We start from the raw sequence: 20,626 nt of genomic DNA on the forward strand, positions 1-20,626 counted from the left end.
TTCATGGCATTATGCAATTGCGACACAAGCTAAACTTGCAAATGTATTGCGATTAGCCCACTTTCTTTTACAGATGTATTCTAAACAATTATATGGGATGTATTGTCACTTGTTAAGCGACTTGAAAAATTCGTTGTTAAATGTTTTTGGTTGTAGTGCAATTGTTTTTATTAGTCTTAACTTTATAACTTTTAAATATGTACAGAAAAGTATTTTATGTTTTGGGTGGTGTAAATGTGGGCTATGAATTCAAGTATACGCTTGGTGTGTTCAGTAAGGCGAGACGGTACTTTGCACCGGGCCATACAACTCCATATAGCGAAAATTTTGCCCCACATAAAATACTGTTCTCACCTCTGGACGGGAGCTCCCCAGTACCAGCTCCTTCCACTAAACTGTATCTATTCAACGAAGAGCGATTCGAATCGTCAATTTCCAAGGCTTTAACCATTCGCAATGCATAGAGATTTGGGGTCACTGCATCTTCTATTCCATTTACCATTGAGAGTGTTCCGAGACTGTTAAGAAGCTGAAATGACATTGGACTGGAAACGTAATGAGTCAGTAAGGAGGATGGTCCAGTAATCTGACAGAATTATATCATTGTCAATATTCTATTATCTAAATAAAAGGCATTTTTTATTTTTAATATTCCAGTTCGTACATTCAGTGTTTGAGTACCCGGCCTACATTTCCATAATACGCTAATGATGTCTCAAAAATATTTTTATGAAAGCCACACAAAAGGTAGACTGAACATATTGTAGTTGGTAAAAAAAACGTTTCAGATTGTTCCGTAAAAAATAAGGACGTTTCAAGCTTCAATAATTCAACATGAGCTTAGTTAATTTCAGTTCTTTTTAAGGGTTTTTAATTTTCTTACTAATATTATTACTATTCTACTGGTTGCTTCGATTTAAACTAATATCCTAAACGTAGGTAAAATATCTATTGATTATCATATTATCACAAATAGAATACGTTGGAAAAATAATGTTAATTATTTTAAAAATACATAGTAATATGTCAACAGAAGGTGTTGTTCGAAATGCAAAATTATAAAAACTTTTGAAGTTCGAACACACAACAGAATCGGCGTCATCCAATGAAAAACAGTATTGCGATACATAGAACGACTCGTTACTGGTATGTTTCATAGATATAGAAGTTAGCTGGTAATCATAAAAATCACTGCGACTACTGCGCTTGCAATTAACATCTATTTATAAAAGATGTTAGCTCTAAAGTGTTAGTCGGGCCGTGGAACGATTTACGCGCTCGTTCTCATAACACGCGATTGAAGTGGGTTCCTGAGGGGTGATTCTCGGGTTATCGATACTTTAAAATTTCTCTATTACCACCCAGCATCTGTCGCGCCCATAGTACTCCAGATGTGACTGAAATATATTTGCTAGGGTCGTCTCAAACAAATGGTTTCGACTTAGAATTTTGATCAGTAAAAGAGAAAAGAAGAAATGCTTTTCAATTCGCAATTTATATGTAGGTTGTCTAAAAACTAAAATAATATAGGGTATCGAATCTTCTTAAAAAGTAATTACTATTAAAGTAATTACTTTAATTCAGCCTGGTAAAATTATCTGAAGTATATAACCTCTTTTTTATTTATCAATCAATAATAATAAGTAATAGTAAATTATACAAATAATGTTGTTAAAATTTAAGTTTAATTTCTCACAAATATGGTGACTATATATAAAAACTATATAGTAATTCTAAAGTTTTTAAGTAAAGTAATTCTAGTAATTTAAGTATTCCCAATATATTACCAATATAAATGATAAAAATATCACGTTCAGAGAATAAGATGCTTGGATTATAAATAGATACTGATGAGGTGCATGTATTTGTGTTATCATCGGTTTAGAGGCGTTACATACTTGTATATGATACACGAGAATTAGAATGTTATTTATTTTGATAGGATTCTGATCTGATGTTATAGTATAATTTAGTTTATACATTATTTTAATTTCTTGACGATGTCAATAGTTTTAACCGACTTCAAAAACGGAAGGAGGTTATAACATCTACTTATTAGAAATACATCTTTTTAAAGTACATGAGCTAATAGGCAAGTTTGTAAGTGTGTTGCCGGCTTTGTTACACACTTATTCATCTATTAGTTCCCTGTCATCAAACTAGAACTCCTCAAATAGCAGTCTTCTCCTCAATGTTGCTCTTCGGAAGCTGTTTAGATAGACCACAGTGAGACTCCTCGAACGAACCATAGAAGAAAGTTTCTTCTAATTTCTTGCAAAATTGTAAAAACTTTCCGGACAAAAAGGCATCCATCTAGATACAGACATTCTTTCCTAGTCCAAAAAAACGCATTGTTCACCGGTGCTCCCAGTTTAAATGTCCCTTCCTTTACCCGAAAATTATACATATTGCTAATTCTGAGGTGTTTTTACCGACATACAAGCTACTGAAGATGTCAAAATGCTTGCTTTATTACGGAGCTAGAAAGATTTTACTGGTAGTTTGAATCTACGGAGACGGAAGTATTTTAAATGCGCACTCAAATTTATCTAATAATTTTGATTTAGTTACTATTTATGTAATATTTTTCCGGCATATTTTTACAATAGTAAAAATCGAATAAGTTTTTTTATAATCTCTAGGATTTTGTGGATACGTACGAGCCTATTTATTTATTTTGTAGTCTCGCCTAGCATTTCAAGTAGTCTCAAGAATTCAGTGGTGCTACAGCCTACAATCCTATAAAGGGGAAAAATTTCATCTTTATTTTAACACAGAAAAAATACCCCATTGCCGTTTAAAGCATTACAAAATAATTGTCTATAGTAGTACCTCAATTGTTATTTATTTAAACTTTCCCCATTCCAGTTCAAACCAGCTCACAGAGCTACCGCGTGAAGTATGTCAGATGCCACTTCAGGTTCTTCTCGTGCCAGACAACCTGCTGATGACTCTGCCGAAGGAGATCGGCAAGATGACGACGCTGGCGGAACTGGACGCTTCAAATAACAGGCTGACACAGGTGCCAATGACGCTGGGAGACTGCACAGGGTTACGCTGTCTGAATCTAAGCAATAATCAATTGGGTCTTTTGCCTTTACGTAAGTATAGGTTGAGGAATATAGAATAGTATTTTTTGCTTGAAAACAGCTCGAACATATAGCCTTAGGAACCTACAAGCGGACCCGACAGATTTTGCTCTGTATCACGACTTTAATATAAGTAATAAAAAATATAAGTAATTTAATTACTATAGAACCGGCGTAACTTGATTGCAAAGGAAATTACGGTTGCCCATGAACATCCGTTGGGCATAAGCGGAATTATGTATCCGGGCTTTGTTAATATATATTTTATAACTTATGTATAACGTTGGTTATATGTAAAAGATAAATGCAGTGTATGTGTTTTTATTAAATAGATGTGACCTATTAAATATCTCAAAATGATTACGTTTTTGGTCTAAATAATAATGTTACCTGTAAGAGCCGTTGCGAGTAATATGTAAGCAAATTTACTGCAATTTATCCCCCTGTTCTTGTCAGTAAAAGTAATCAAAGCTCTCAAAAATAATATTAAATAAGTAAAGGTATATTTTTTCATTCACAATGTTTGGGTAATATGTGTAAAAAAAAGTAAATACATATTGTTGACGTAATCACTGTTAAGAAAATCAAAGAACACTATAGTGTTTACGTAATAATTCAACGGGTCCTTAGACTACGTGCACCAAGGCGAAATTAATGCCTGGATTAGGTCTTGCTGTATCACATTATTTAAATGACATTTTTACAAAATAGCTAATCAGCTCAAATACTGTGGCACCGTTAATAAAAGATAGTAAATGTATTTCAGAAATCACATACCTCCGCCTGGAACACCTAGATGTAAGCTGTAATTGTATCTCTTCGCTGCCTCTGGAACTACGTAACATGTCTACGATCATCACATTGAACCTGGAAAATAATCCTCTAGTCTCACCACCTACAACTGTAAGTAAACACTTGAGGCAAGTTTTGTTACGAATGAGGCCTTCTTCTTCTTCTTCCCAAGCCCCAATAGGTGATCATGTACTAGTACATGATCACTCCATGTATTTATATATCTATATGCACACTGTATACATGCTAATGACAATATACATAAATAAAAAATCTGCGTTTACTGCACAAGGCGTTATGCGACAGAATTTCCATCTAAACTCTAATAATATGTAACTACTAAACGAATATATCAACAACTATAATGTTTGACTCCACATTGTATCATTAAAAAAAGCTAGTCACGACAATGCGAGTCATTAATCCTACCGCAAACTTCTAGTTATCCTTCTAAAAAAGCAGATACTTTGAACTCTGCAACAATATTAGGAGAATATTAGTATGTCGTATCGTTTCTCTTTATCGATGAATATAAAACTTTATAATTTTTTTATTTACTGCTTTTAATAAAAAAAAATTTTAATTTCATTTATATTGACAGAGTTCTTGTTTGAAAAAAGTTAAATGTATGGCGTTAATTAATTTTTCCATAAACTCTGTATGATAATCCTATTTGGCAATTAATTAAAACAATGGTTTTTGTTTCTATCAAGAATGTACACAAAAGAGATACCGCTTTTGTCTTCAATGACAAGCTGATCTCGTTAAAATCGATCAAGTACCATTATGTTAGTCTTTTGATTTGACAAATATGCTGTCCTAGCATTTTCACTTTTTTTAAACATTGCATTTTATTATTTTTAATTAATTAATTCCTGAATAACAAACGGAATTTTCGACACCGAAATTTTTCAATAACTTTTGATCAAATTTGGCCCATCACCATGGCCAGAATCGCCATTATAACCATGGAAACGGATGTAGGATACTAAAGGAACTGTATATACACAATATTAAAATAGGTCACATATTTAAAAGATGAAACGGATAAAGACCTTCAAAATGAATTGCTATAATCTTAAAAGAACATGAAATGAATATACTTTTCTTATTTCTTTTTAAGTACTTAAACGTAATTCATATGCGTTGACAATTCACGTTGTTCAAATTAATATTTATATTAAAAAAGCTTTTTTTATTAAATTTACTGTCTGTCACTAAATTGGAACAAAGTCTAAAGTGATGATGTATTATTAATTTTTCAGATATGCATGCGCGGGCGCGTGCATATATTCAAATACTTAGATAACATGGCGAATAAGGACTCACTCACACATAGAAGGGTAGAAGAAACACGCCGCGGTACAAAGCATACGTCATTTAACTCGCCGGGACAAACGCAGATGATAACATCGGGTAACGCTACCATAGATTGCCTTAGGCATAAACCCAGACATGTAGTTGACAGCGGGTATAGCACAGATGGCGTTGATAAACGATGGTCCAATGATGGTAAGTTTTAATAATTAAAAAAAAAATCACTAATAGAGAAACGAAGAGTTTTCTTAAGAATATAAAAAATAAAAAAAGTAGCCGCCCGAACAGGGACTTGAACCCTGGACCCTTGGATTAAAAGTCCAATGCTCTACCGACTGAGCTATCCGGGCCGTGATGGGATGGGTGAAATAATTTAATACTTTGTTCAATAGACTCCAGTTATTTAATTTACAAGTTAATAATTTTTATTACCTCATAATTAGATACATCAAATAATTAATTATTTTATTATTCATCAAACTTTAACTTAAAACAATGTATTTTCGTATATATTTGTAGGTATTATATTGATTAGTTTAGTTTAATAATCGTAATAGTTATGTCATAAGATATTTATTACGTTTTTTTGGCTTGTAGTTTGTATTTATTACTAGCTAGCTAATGTATTTTTTCCTTTAGTTAAAAAATTTGTACAAACATCTCTGATACTCGTCTAGAGCTCTAAAATTTGTACAAACTTAGTGATTATAATGACTAGCTGTCCCGGCAAACGTTGTTTTGCCATGTATATACATAAAAAATAATTATCTACTATAACAACATATACAAGACTAGATTTTTCAGGTTATTTTTTATTACTTGAAAGGTGTACTTATAAAATATATCCGTCTCTCTCTAGCGGGTGAATTAGGAGGTGGATCTGGTCGGTCGACGCCGAGTACTCCATCGACTCTGTCACCCGGGGCAGCTCTCTCCAGAGCCCAATCTTTGTCCAGCGAATCTCCCTTGGCACCATTGACACCAATCCTTACCGGGTGAGTCAATGTCTATGAATAAATATTGCGAAATCTTTTAGCGGCTTTTCAAATACATATAAGACAATAACAATAAATCTTACGTACTGTAAAATATAGTATGTACAAATTACAGTTAAGGAAAGTGTAATACTAATATTATAAAGAGGAAAGATTTGTATGTATGTTTGTAACTAATTGGTTCAAAAAGTACTGGACCAATTTTAGAAATGCTTCCACCATTTGAATACTTCATTTTACTGATTAATATAGGGTATTTTAATTGCAACAAAAAAATGTATTGCTACTAAAACTACAATAATGTTACCTGAGTTGTAAAAAAAATGCCTATAAAATATATTGTATCGCATGTGTTGCGAAAATATTGTAGATAGAACAACAAAATGTTCATAGTATAAACAAGAGCACAATATAAAAGAACATATTAATATTTATAAAAAATGTTTTAATAATATGTCCACCCCTGCGAAGCCAGGACCTATACACTACCTATATATGGGTGTGTAAATATTATATAAAACTACTGGTCCATTTTTTTTATTGCGAAATTATTAGATATAGGCGTCTATATTTGACCCAGCTATTTGGCTTGCTAGTAATGCTAAAAGCTAAATAGCAATTTCATATGGAATTTATGCAAACCGCGAGGAAGGAAAATGCTATTGTGGTTTCTTGACTTGGATTGTCTTAATTAACCTTAGGATTTAAGGGTTGGGATATTATTTTCCTTATTAGTAGAAAATATAGTTTCATATATTTCTTATATTTAGCGATATTATTTTTTATATATAGATCTTATATGTTGTAGATTATATTCATATAAGTGACTTTTATTTTAGATATGGGTGATTTAACATTGGACAGTAGCTTATTATTGATTTTGTTTTATTTTTCTACCATTGACGGGAACAGAGGTAAATTATTTAAGTTACCAACGTTGTCATCTCCATTCTTCCCCTCATGCGCAGTAGAGTCACGTACAAGGCTTTAATTTTCATAAGGAAAATTTAGTATTGGTTGTCAACTAGATCCAATTGTATTGATATTCATCGAAATCATTTTTAATACACATGCTGAAATCAGTGTGGTTGCCATAGCAACGCAAACAAACCTCAAAAAAATATTTTTTTAGTCTAAACTTATCAGCAAAGTCTTATAGTAGGTCTGAGAGTTCGTCTTTAATAATCTCTCGAAAGTCTATGAAGTATTGTACGGGAGCCTACTGTATTCATCCCCCTTTATTAACCCCGGTGTTGTCCCTTTCAGCATCCGTATTTCACCCGAAGGGAACGGCGAGGATAAGAGTAAATTAGCTCATCAACAGACATACAGGTACTATTCATGCACTACGCACATACATCGCACTGTATATATGTTGCATGGTACTAACGAATTTGTACGCAGATGTGCTATGTGCGTTGCTGGTAAAGTGAACCTTCCTGATTGTTTTTGACGGTTTTTCCAGATTTCTATGATCGCCAAGGCAGGATTGTTGACTTGGAATTCTTGCGAATTGCAAAATCTGTGTGAAAATAATAAAGACACAATTACAATCGCAATAATTTTAATGATTAAATAGTCTCGCTAAAAGTGGTCATGAATATATTTGACTGACGCGTCGATAAGAAGAGATAGGTTGGCTGTAGTCTCGAAGTTTCACTTACACTTTCCAGAAAGATCGAGCTATATATTCCGATCAAAACAAAAACACTTAACATTATATTATGGTTTACATACATTACATACTTTACATAAAACATTGCGCTGTATGGCTTTTTGTATGTGCTTTGCTTCTAACGTTCTTAGGATACTTCGGAATCGCTGACAATGCTGTATTTGGGACCTGTTTTGTAAATAACACCTAAATATGCAAAGTCGGTCTGCCACACAAATCTTGTCAGTTAAAAAGAAACATGGCAGTCCGCTTTAAAAATAATGCGCATCTAATCTTTTTGTCTTGTTTCCAGACAATACAAAGAAGCCTTAAGACAGCAGCGGCAGCAAGATGTCTACCGACCCCGCACCGACCAACCCTCACCAGAGCTAGACACTTCACCGCAATCCCAAAACCAAAGTCCTGTCCACTTCCAGAAATCCAGTTCGCCCGTCAACGGATTCAGTAACGTATCATACAACAGATCACTCTCTTCGAACTCACCAAATAACATACCAACATCTCCCCTCCTACATTCCACCCCACGTAGGTTTCAAAACGGAGAGAAAATCGAAGAAAACAAAAGGCCCGTACAAAAAGTCGTACCCTCCCGGAACGTAGCAAAAACTTTCGCGCCCGTTAACTTGAACGTTGACTACGCACGCGTCAATGGCGACGCGTATACGAAACCGACATCGCCCACAAAGTCTCCAACCAACACGTTAGGTTATAAAAGGCAGAATGGTGACGCGAAGTTGTTGACAGCGACATATTTAAAAGGTGGCGCGAAACCGAAGATTTGGAGTAAGGACGCGGTGGACAAACTCAGCTTCACTATGAAGAGGGAGTTCGATAAGCAGAAGGAAGAGTCGGACTTGCTTCATCAGTTAAGAATGGTATGGATTTAGAATTATTATTATTATAATATTAATTCAGTCATCTTTTTTAATAATAATGTATTATTATTATTATTAAAAAATATAGCAATAATACATTTAAAAAAAATCAAAGTTTGTAATAAAATTATAATTTGTGAGGTAAAACTGATTTAATTTTGTTGGGTCTAATTAAAATCTTGGCCTTAGATTTTTAGGCCTGTTGTGCCTGACACACGTTGTACGTATGTAAACGGTCAGTAAACCGTGTTCATTTTCACCATATTAATTTTATATTTGTTCCATATTTAAAAACAAACTAATTAAAGGTAAAATATACCATTCGTTATATTTTCAGTCTGTAATTAATCTATGTCATATTTCAGATAATCGAAAGCCGACTAAAGATGTCCCTGCCAGAACAGTTAGCCCCAGTACTGGCGGATGGCGTAGTCCTCTGTCACCTGGCGAACCAGTTGAGGCCGCGGTCTGTCGCCTCTGTACATGTACCTTCACCTGCTCAGGTAAATAATGACGTCATTTTAATTTTATAAGCAGCCTACTTTACTCAACAAACCAATGTAACGATGGGAATTACAACCTTTGGTTCAAGGTTTACGCACCTGAAGCGTTTAACATTGAATAGGTGAAAAATATTAGCTAAAGCTCTGTATTATTGTCAGCCTTCGGCAGTAGCCAGGCTTTGTTTATGATATAAATAGAATAGCGATGAAGCAAGAATGAATGAATAAGCTTTCTAGGATATTCCACAATTAAAAGTATTTGGAAATTTAGAATTTATTTGTCTTCACTTATATTATATAAATTTTATTGCAATATAAAGAGTAATACCTGACGTCTCATAAGAAGGACATTAACTCATCGTGGGGACACCGATCATTATTGTTTCCCAATTTCAAAGGGTCCTCCAAGAAAAGAGCGTTTCTGAAAAGGCCGGCAATTCACTTGCCCGTTGGCATAATGATTATTATCTATGGGCAGTGGTATCACTTAACATGAGGTGTGCCACTTAACTGTTTGCCCCGAAATATTAAAAAAAAACATGACTAATTTTGTTTTTGCATACTTACAGAATTGTGTGTTATAGTATATAAGGCCGAAATAACACACTTCATAAATTAGTTTTCCATAATATAATGCATCCTATAAAATCTGTATATTACAGAAATAGACTTCATGAATTTGGTTTAGATTTAATGAGTACGGATCAACCCCATACCATGTGAATGTGTATTTAATACAATTTTATGTTTTCCAGCCGAAGCTTACAATGGCTAGATGTAGGAGAAACGTGGATAACTTTTTGGAGGCATGTCGGAAAATTGGAGTCGAAGAGGTGAGTTCATTATGTTTGTCTTGTTTTATTATTGATTGTTAACCCGTGTGTTTATTTGATTTATTCACATTTACATTTCAAATGTGTTTATGAAATAAAACTTATATTTCAATTTGTACTCTGAAACACTTGTCAAAGTTATTAATTGTAGTAGATAAGGTACACAAAATCAAAAATAATTTATTCATGTAGGTAACATAATGTACACATAAAACTTAAATAATGCTAAGATATATTGGAGATATGTCACATGTCTATGCCATGATCATTATTAGCAAGATTATTATTATTTTGAATTTTCGTGAAGTGTTCTAATACATAACAATTTCATTTTACTTGCTTTGATTGTCATGGTAATGAGTACGTACGTACATATTTACTTATTGTATTCTAGCTTGTTGTACGTATACGCGCGTGCTTTTCGTAAGACCCTATTTCGCAAACCTATCTTCAAGTCTGAATCAAGTCAAAGGCATGCTTTATTAATTAAAGGTTTTGACAGTTTTTGACACGTGACTTATATTTGTGCTACGTTAGGGCACGTAAGCGCGCGTATTTTTTGCAGGGCCGTATATAACGCGAGCGTTTTACTAAGACGGGTGGCGTGTGTTCCAGGAGGCGATCTGCTCGCCAGAGGACATTTTGTGCCACCATCCGGACCTCGATTCGGGAATTTCGATCGTACCTCTGACGTGCACCGTAACATCGCTCCTGGAACACGCGCAATTCTCACCTAACGGTACGGACCGGAATATGGAAGTGAATTACGAACGCCGGGGAAGGTACAACGAGGACAGGTACATTGCTAACTTTAATTTCACCGACGCCTTCGATGAGCACGACGAAGATCTGGACGAGTTAAACAGGATAAACCTACCGTACTGCAACGGAGTACTGAGGAGCGAAACTTTTGAGATCTATGACACAGATGAGGTTGACTTTCCTATTCAAAGGTATGACAGGGAGAAAATGAATTTGGATCTGCAGAATTTGAACGCACCCGAAACAGCCAAGGAGTTTGAGAATCGGATGTTCTTTACGGCTTTGTGCCTCGGAGGCTTTTTGATATCTACTATTGTTCTCATTTTATATCCCTTGTAAATTAACTTTCAGATGGCACCCTTCAGTTATTTTTACGTTTGAAAACTTGGGAAATTTTTACTTTAATATGCGAATGAGTTTAAAATGAAATTTTCTCCTAATTAAATAGACGTTTTGTATCTTATTTATCCGTTTAACCTGAATTAATAAACAAATTGATAATTGAGCAGGGCGCCATCTGTATTTACTTCACTTTGTATGATTTTGGTTTAAAATTTGGATTGTTAAAAATTTGCCTTAACAGTGAAACTGTGATGTTTGAGAGGCTGCTGAATGTTAAGACTGACGGGATGAAACACATTTGAAAGATATTTTGCTTTTTTAAATTAGTTTCCGGACAATTGTGCTAAAGCAATGTAGAGAAGGAATTTATTATATTTACATTTATTTTAGGTTGTGATTTATGATTTTTCTATGTATTTTTTTTTCGCATTTATAATGGAATTTATTGATGTATTTTTCGGTTTGTATAGTAGTTTTTTCCTAGGATCTCAGTTTTGTTGATTTGAGTTTAGATTATAGTTTACATTTGTGTTGTCTGGTTTACATTTCTATAATTATACAATTCACAACATACAGTGTTAAAGCCAATGTAGAGTTCCTAAGAATGCAATTGAATTGACTAAATTTCTTTCTGAATTTAAAAAAAAGTTTTTAACGTTGTGAATTGAATAACTATAAACGTTGGTAATCACAAATTATTATTGCACTATAAAAGAGGAATTTTAATAAATTATTCTAATAGGATATCAGTAAGTTAAGGATTATATTGGTATTTTAATGGTAATCTTTTAATGGGACACAATTTTTAAAATTAGATTTTGCACTTTTAAGAAAAGAATTTGTACGTTTCCGAATTTAAACGTTTTTTCTCTTATTACTACGGTTAAAGTACGTATTCTGTTTAAAGCCTAGCATTTTAAGTGATTATGCTTACGTAAGCTTGATAATGCAAATCGTACATACAGTTAGATTAAATTAAGTTCATTTATCAAATTGGTAGTTAAAAATGGCCTTAATTTAAATAATTGTATATCAAGTTTTCTACTTGATTTTTATGATAGTAGAAGTAACGTTATGTGGAATTTCAGTGCGGAAGATACAGATAAGACAAGGTGCAATCCACAGAGACGCTCCCCGCTATTCCTCCTCACCGTTTATAGTATATATGTGCAAGCTTCTGTCAATGTTGAGTGTTATCGGTACACACGCACACTACAATGATTAAACTAATCGGGAGAGTGTAATTGGTCAAAGTGAAAGATGCTCTCCGACAGCTCGCAACTGACCCTCCGAGCAAACTCCCCGCACCCCGCGATCCCCTCAAACAAAAATTGGTGGGGCGCGTCTTCGTGAATTGCACTAGCTATACACACCACGATCACTAATCTTAATGAGTAGAATAAACACTTAAAATGTTATGCATATGCATTAATATTAACTATTTTCAAAACTATTCATAATATTACCATTTTTATCCCATTTTCCTTTTAAAATCCTTGACAAATTCTTCCTGAGTACAATAAAGATTTATTGTCACGTCGTTGTATATGGTTTATACAAATAAAGATAATGTTTCTTATTAAATAAGAATTATATGCCTTAATTCATATCGTATGTAAAAGCATGCCTTGTTAGTTTACCGTTTTACAGTCAGTACTTATTAAAGTTGACATGTACGCAGAGCGTACTAGGGTATTACCTTGACATACGCGTACGTACGTACGTTTACTTGTATTAGCGTACGCGTTCAGTGTTTGTAGGATGACATACATTTTGAGATAAAAATTGGCTTTTAGTGGTATTGTATTTATATACCAAACCTTGTTTGCGAATATAGTTTTCGAACGGATCAAAAATCTTAACTTGAACATTATTTTGACGTGTAAATCACATAATAAATTTGACTTATCAGGAAATAAACTTTTTAATACAGTTGCTCAAAAAGTGGCATATTGCAGGGAGGTATAGCGTTCGGAAAGTGGGCTATTACACACTCGTGCTTTTTTTTTGCCATTCCCGCACTCGTGCGTTTTCTTTGCCAACTGTCAAAACAATGTGTATTAAAAAGAAAAAACCAACCACGAAGGTTTTATTAAAAAGATCCATAAAAGTTTTTATGATATATGATTTCTAAATATTATAATAATTGGATTCAAGTTCGGTTAGGTTTCTTTTCATTTCATATCAATTAAAAAAATATTAAAAAGAATTTTATAATATATGCAAATACGTATTTTTAAAATGTTTACTAATAATTGGATTCAATAAGTTAGGTTAGGTTTATTTTATTTCATATCAATAAAAAAAATATTAAAAAGAAAAAACTAACCATGAAGTTTTTACTAAAAAAAATCACAGAAGTTTTTATGATTCATGTAAATATTTTAAAAAGAAGCTACTATTTGTTTCAATATCAGATTTAATGATTGGACTCAATGAGTTATATTTGGTTTTCTTTCAATAAAAATAGTCTACTGAAGAATTGGCTGTATGGGCCAAGTTCCCTTTGCCTACGCAGAATTGGTGAAGAAAAGAAAACAAGCTTTGCTCATATTCTTTGCGGTTGGCGCCATTTTCCGAAGATGTTCTTTCGGGTTGAGTTATTTGTTGCACAAAATGAGTAATTTCGACGATATTTTATTTGAATGAATACCACCCGAACGCAGTATAATTGCATAAAATGCTTCGGAGAACAATTTACCGGAAACATATAAGTCGCTACATATCTATGTGCAACGAATTTATTCCGTAGAGAGAATAGAAAAAAAGCAAATAGTTTTTTTAAATAGCTTAATTTTTTCGCAGCTGTATTAAAAATAGTTGTTCATTACACGTACGGAACCGTCATTGCGACTTGTTCCGACTGTCAACCCTCACCTTCGGCTGCGCCTCGGCTCGGGTAGACATTCGTCGGAACTCGTTGCAATGACAGGTTTTCCGCACTTGTAATGAAATATACTATTTACGTCCGCGGAAATGTTTCGTAGGATTGCAAATATATTACAAGATACTTCTATATTATTAAATATAATTAACACATTTTGATTTTAAGGTGGTGTGTAGTACAAAAGTTTACCAAAAGTCTTATAAACATATTTTTCCGTGAACCGGCAAAAAATCTAGTTTCTGTATCAGTTAACGTGTATGTCTAAATAGTATTTTAAAATTTTCAATTTAAATAATTAAATTACAATTCTTTAACAAAAGGCGTAATTGGCTGTAAGCGGTTTTAGTAGTGAGTAGTTACTTAGACTGTATTTTGAGGCTTTTCGTATTAGATAAATATTTAAAAAGACACTATTAACAATACTAATCAAGCCAATGTACTAGCCAATTGATTTACGAATTTCGCATTTATTCCATATAAATCTTGGAATGCAAGTAATGATTCATAAATAAATAAGCATAATGATGTTCGCTCTTATAATGCATTCCAAAGATATAAAGACTGTCGATTTATTTATATCGTAAAATAGGAACTAAGTAATCGAACGCTTATTTTGTTGTTGCTAACATTTCGTGTATAACACTAAATTTTGTTATCGTGCTGTCTCTTTCTGACTCCTGATTGAAAGCGAGATAGCATGATTTCTATGAATAATTTGCGTGCTATATTTTGAAGCTTTTGATGATTTCAGCTTTAAAAATACGAGTACAATTATTAAGTATAACTTGTGGAAGTAATATAATATTAATTTATGGTACAGTTTTTATTTGGTGCTTGGGTATTTATTATAGGCATTTATATTCTTTATGAATCGTTTGTGTTTTGTTTTCTCGATAATATATTAATAAGTATAAATGAGCACTAAAGAAAAATATTTCATATCAAGCCAATGTGAATCTTGTGACAAATGTGATAAGACACATTTTTGGCAACTTTTCGTGCATAGTCTTCAGACAATCACAAACATTTCTTGTTTTGACGGAACTGTTCTTAATGTATCAGTTTAAAACTCCCCTTAAACTAAGGGAAAACGGTTTTCTTCTTTCTTTTATGTTTGTTTGTATCCTTTCTGAAGCAAAGTTTGCCTTTATTCTCCAGTGTGTAAGCATTTATTATTTTAAGTTTTTCAAGATATTTTTCCTAATGTATTATTTGCGACTTTCTACTTTAGATTTAATGTACTTTTATATGTACTTACCGTGTTTTATTTCTCGAATTAAAATTATTGCATTTAAAAATTTGTTTTATTGTCGTCGCAACAAATTATGTCGTAACTAAGCTGACATAAATGAAAGCAATGCCGCTATAAAAATATAAACTTGAGGTGGTAATGGAAAATATCTAAGACTAAGGGTTAAGATTTAAAATCGAGACTTGGGACGTAGACAAGACTACGTATACGTATTTTTTTTTGGGTTTTGACATCCTGAGTGATGCCATCTCAGAACTGAAATCGACAATGTCAGCCTCAACAGTCTTCAAAACGATGGGTTGCACACCGAGACTGCCGGCAGAAGTGAAAACTTGAATATTGACGTTGTGCATTTTGATATTTTGGAATGGTCAGGAAATGTACACGCGTTAGAAGTTATATTTCATTGGCGTTTGGAAAAAAATGACTCAAATACAGTAGTGATTAACGATAAATATTAAAATAAATCAAAAAGACTTTATTTAAACAAACACGAAACAGTAAATATAAAAATACTAGAATATACAACTTGAACATAGTTATCGATTTCCATGCCACCTAGACCTAACTTTAAGATGTCGAATTTAGGTGTTGGTGTGCGCGCATCGTAAAAATTCACTCTCATCATTTTTCTCCGTCGCGCCAAATGAAGTATAACTTCAAAATGTCTAAAAGGTATTTCGTACATTTTAATATAATAAGAATCATTATTGTTACAGAAACTTATGTGCTGCGCGGCAGATGTTCTCGAAGGCAAAGGGACTGTCCAAGTGGCGATCACGGTTACGGAGCTTTTAAGGCGACACTCTGTTATTAAGGAGACGCTTTCGCCGAGTTCCATCCCTGTCCCAACACCGCCCACCTAGCGTAAATTCACTTTAGCCCCTGAATCCGGCCTCATACTTTAGACTCAATACTTTAGGAAGCGAAAGAGACGGCTATATTTTTATTAGCTACGTTTGAAATATATCGAACGTATTTTTCCTATTTATATTGAGTTAAGCTAGTCTTTATTAGAACAAGATGTCTTTTTCACTGATGTTTTTAAATTGTTTTATGGATTTTCTTCTTTATGTCATCGTATATAACAAATTATCTTACATTTATGTATTACTGATTTTTTTTTGAAATGATTTGATTCATAAATGGTTCGTATGAGTGTAATGTTTCGAATAATATTTGGTTGGTTTACCTCTGCTTCTGCGACCCAAATTGTATGATTTTGAACTCTCTTCAGCGTTTAATTTTTATAGTTAATCTATAGTTAAAAAATATTGTTATATTCCAATAAAACAATCACAATTTAATATGAAAGAAACCTAAACATTACCTTACAGACAATAGATTAGAGACATATGAGAATATCTTCGGATTTTTATACGTGGAAGAGTTCGTACTTAATTTTGTCTATGAATTTTAATATTTCCAGTAACGTTTAAAGGAATTAAAACCTAGTCAATTTAAACCAAATCTTACAACTACTTTCATTCGACCGATAATAATTCGAAGGAAAAAATAATTTGGCTGTTCCTACAAGGTTTCCAAATGCGATCTTTGTTATCAAAAGTCAAAGTACGGAAGTCATACTCAGCCTGTAATATGAATATAAAATAAAACTAAGTTGCAGGAGCTCTCAAACTATTTTCCTATTACACTTTCAGCAAAACTAACAAACTTATTCTGAATTTGATGTTTTAGAAAAAACATGAAGATGTTTATAATTCATTTCATGAGGTCTTTTACAAAATACGTAATAAATAGGTCTTTGTATAATGCAAATCAAAATTACTAGTTCCATATTTCCTATCTAGATAAATCCCCTTATTTGTTCGTATCGGTGCTTTAATAAACTCGTATAGTGCGATAATAAAGCCCTTTCGTCTAGGTATTGATATCAACAAGATTTAAGCTTGTAGAATCATTTAGCCATTGTGTCATATTAGGTTATAATTTTCCTACCATATTTTAGTATTGAATTTACAGAATTGATTAATTCTTGTAATTTTTATGGAAACAAACATATGATTGTGGTCATCTGCACCTTACTATGCAAGGTATACCAGTAATAATAATGACGTCATCAAACGACGAAATTTTTTAGTGTTCCCAGTTTTTTAATATAAGCGCTGATGACGAAATATCGAAGAGTGACTGAAGTAGTTCTTCGATTTCTCGTGAATTTTGTGTTTTTTTTATTTATGTAAAATACACGAAAAACTTATTTTTAGTAGAATTTTTGTGTATTGCGTAACTTAAGGAATGTAGATGTAAATTTTCTTTCTTTTGCAGTACAGTTTGAGATTGGTCGATATAAAAAAAAGAATTGCACCTAGTGCCTGTGTTTACGCACAAAAGTAAATTCTAAATTTTAATGCACTCGATGTAGGTAATTTTTTATATGGATATACATTTAGTATAGCATGATTTCCTTTCATAAAACCTTGAATAGTCGAATAAGAGTCGATTTTGCAACTGTGATGTGCCGAACAAGTTTCTTTGAGATAGGAATCTTGTAGAATGTAAGGTGTTCGAATAATAAAGTAATATGGATGCTACATTAGCTACATTGCCGATAACTTAACAAAAGAGATGAAATAATGAAGAACTTTCTCGAATAATTGGACGTAACATTTATATGTTTCTACGAAGTTTTAGGACATTTACATTCGTTAGACATTGTCTTATTATTCATAGTCATCCCACACAGATGCCTTACGACGGTAGTAAGTCCGCATATTTATACCATGGGATAAAAAAAATTAAAGAAAAATCTGAGAGTTGTATATCAAAGAAGCGAGTTTTTGGTATAAAACTAAGATATTATTTCCATCGCAGAAAAAAACTGGGGTCTTTTTGGGACACCAGCAGGGTGTCCAGTTAGCTCGCATTACAAGTTCTAGATCAATACTCTCTTGGATAGACTGTAGCAACAAATATTGGGATCATCACGTGAGCTTAAAGTTTTGTAAGTAGTTTAAGAAGCTCGTTGATGTAGAAACGGTTTTGTAGGTGCGCTGTTTTGTAGGTATTTCTTATTTTTAAATATGATCACAGACCTGTCATTAGATTTTTACTAAGAATCTTTAGCTAAATAAAATTCATCACAAAAGATAGGCTTGCCTAATTGAAGTAGACTACGCAATTATAAATATTGGCACGTTACATCGCTAGAAGTTAAGAAAAGAAACACACACTTTCTGTGTCTGTGTGTGTGACTGGCCAAAGTATACCAAGCGTGAATGAAGCTAGAATTGTCGAGTCTCTTATCATTCTACTGGCACAAGGACCTGACTACTCAACTACCTAAGTCTACTAATTATGTCGTCAAGTTTTCGCGTGCAAGCTTCCTCCTATGTAGATACTCGGATGCATTTGTACTTATGATTATGTATATTTTCGATATAACAAAATTGTAATCACCACCGATTTGATATTTGAATACTCATAGTTTTAAATTGTAGAATAATTTCATTCTCGTCACTTATTATAGTCAATTCTTAATATAGGATATTTATGCAATAACTATGTGATGTACGTAGAGTTATCTATGGTATACAATTACGGAGGTTAGCGTCAAGCCGTTTGGTTTAGTCTCCTCATTTAAATTCAAAAATAAATAAAGCTCTTGTCTTGCTTGACTTGGCAGCCTGTATAGATTGCACATGAAGCAATCAAAAGACAATAGAAGCAATACGTCTTCATAATAAATTTGCTTTACTCTGTGAATAATTTAAAATTAAAACAGAATCTAGACCTTTCAAGAGATTAGACTCTAATAAGTAGGTATTCTTTCGGTGTTAAAAGATACCTTTTTTAAATAGTACATTATGTTCTTTACAAACGACAATCACAAACAATTTTTGGCGCTAGTTTTTATATATAATAAGTAATATTTATAATTGTATTTTGCACTTAGATATACCTTGGTGACCATTTCTTGATGATATTTAAATTTGTTACCATTTTTTTGTGATGTCCGAAATATTTTATGAAATTTATGTTCCATTTAAAATGATTTATTTTTGGTTTTCTCATATAGCAGATTTGATTTAAATATGTATTTAATTATTTGAAGTGATGTATATAGTTATAGGTGTGGTAAGTGAAGAAAGTCTTTGTCTTTCAAAGAGATAGTGCCAAAGACTGGAAGGGGACTGGATTGTGTATTCTTTGATGTAATATTTCTCGTACACTTGTGTTTATATGTAGATACAAATAAAGTTACACAAATACAAATTGTTTTAATTACCCTACATTACTTGGCCTTAGACAAAGACGATAAGTCATGAAAATTATTATTCTTTTTAAATTTAAATAAATACTTTGATTTTATTTTATTTTTTACTGTTGTACAGTAGTACAGAAAGTACGTAATTTGGCATGAAATTTGCTAAAACTAGGAATCGACCGATCCAGGTATGGGAGCATTTAAGTATTACATTACGAATTTGGGGGATAAAACGTTATAATGCCGAGCGGGGATTGAATTTTTTTTATAGAACGGGTCATACCGGCAGCAGGCTCATCAGGGATGTTAAGTGATACCGCCGCCCATGGACACTCAATGCCAGAAGGCTGGCGAGTGCGTAGCCGGCCTTTAAAGAATTGGTACGCTCTCTTCTTGAAGGACCCTAACACGAATTGATTGATTCGTGGGGGGGGGGGGGGGGGTCAAGGATCTCCAAAAATTGCGTGACGTAATACGTGAACGCTTACTATATGTAGTGTCGAGATTTTAGTATGTACATAGAATTTTCAGTTAACTGCCAAGGAACCTATTCAGCTACTGCCTATTTGAGACAGGCAGTAGCTGAAACTTAAAACCTGTGACTAAATCAAAAATGATTATTACTTAAAACGGAAACGAGCTGACAAAAAATTCAATTTATTAAAAAGTTGCTAGTAACCCTGTTTGGCGCGATAGTCAAATGTCGGGGCGTGTCCGCCTAATCGCTGGAAGCTGACTCGCAGTTTGCCGGCCCCGCCCTACCTCACTGTAATTATAATGGCGCCAGACGTTGCTGTGAAAATTGGGAATGCTACCCCTCACCTGTTGAAAATATCTTCTGATTCAAATTTGCTTTCTAATCGTGCGTAATAGTTTCGGCGTGGAATTCTTGTCTCATATATCTTTATATGGGTCAATCTTTACTTATAAATATGTTCGCGCAAGGAATGCGCGACGCATAGAGAAAGATAACTCGATTGGTGCACAAGTGAAGTTCTAACGCATGTATAATACCTAAACTTAATCTGCTTCTAATATAACATCTGTATTTGAAACAGCCGTTATTGTCCTGTTAG

At 33.2% G+C, this 20,626-nt stretch overlaps 1 protein-coding gene and 1 non-coding gene across 4 annotated transcripts in view; one reads left to right on the forward strand and one right to left on the reverse strand.

Annotated features, from left to right (window-relative positions):
* The window catches only part of LOC110994199 (leucine-rich repeat and calponin homology domain-containing protein), a 52,362-nt gene extending 32,808 nt beyond the window's left edge, over positions 1-19,554 (forward strand). Inside the window, exons 3-11 of one of the 3 annotated variants that reach the window (XM_022260719.2) lie at positions 2,869-3,101; positions 3,856-3,992; positions 5,147-5,393; positions 6,058-6,193; positions 7,460-7,525; positions 8,161-8,743; positions 9,109-9,246; positions 10,002-10,079; positions 16,042-19,554. In XM_022260719.2, the coding sequence (XP_022116411.2) occupies positions 2,869-3,101; positions 3,856-3,992; positions 5,147-5,393; positions 6,058-6,193; positions 7,460-7,525; positions 8,161-8,743; positions 9,109-9,246; positions 10,002-10,079; positions 16,042-16,188 (1,765 nt within the window). In that variant the 3' untranslated portion in view covers positions 16,189-19,554. Of the gene's footprint in view, positions 1-2,868; positions 3,102-3,855; positions 3,993-5,146; positions 5,394-6,057; positions 6,194-7,459; positions 7,526-8,160; positions 8,744-9,108; positions 9,247-10,001; positions 10,080-10,694; positions 12,776-16,041 lie in introns of those variants that run through there. The other 2 variants (XM_045629685.1, XM_045629686.1) reach the window with 2 other exon arrangements.
* Trnak-uuu lies at positions 5,476-5,548 on the reverse strand. Its single transcript has one exon. It is a non-coding gene; the product is annotated as a tRNA-Lys (tRNA).
* Positions 19,555-20,626: the final 1,072 nt, after the last annotated feature.

The sequence above is a fragment of the Pieris rapae genome, chromosome 10 (assembly GCF_905147795.1).
Source record: "Pieris rapae chromosome 10, ilPieRapa1.1, whole genome shotgun sequence".
Lineage (NCBI taxonomy): Eukaryota > Metazoa > Arthropoda > Insecta > Lepidoptera > Pieridae > Pieris > Pieris rapae.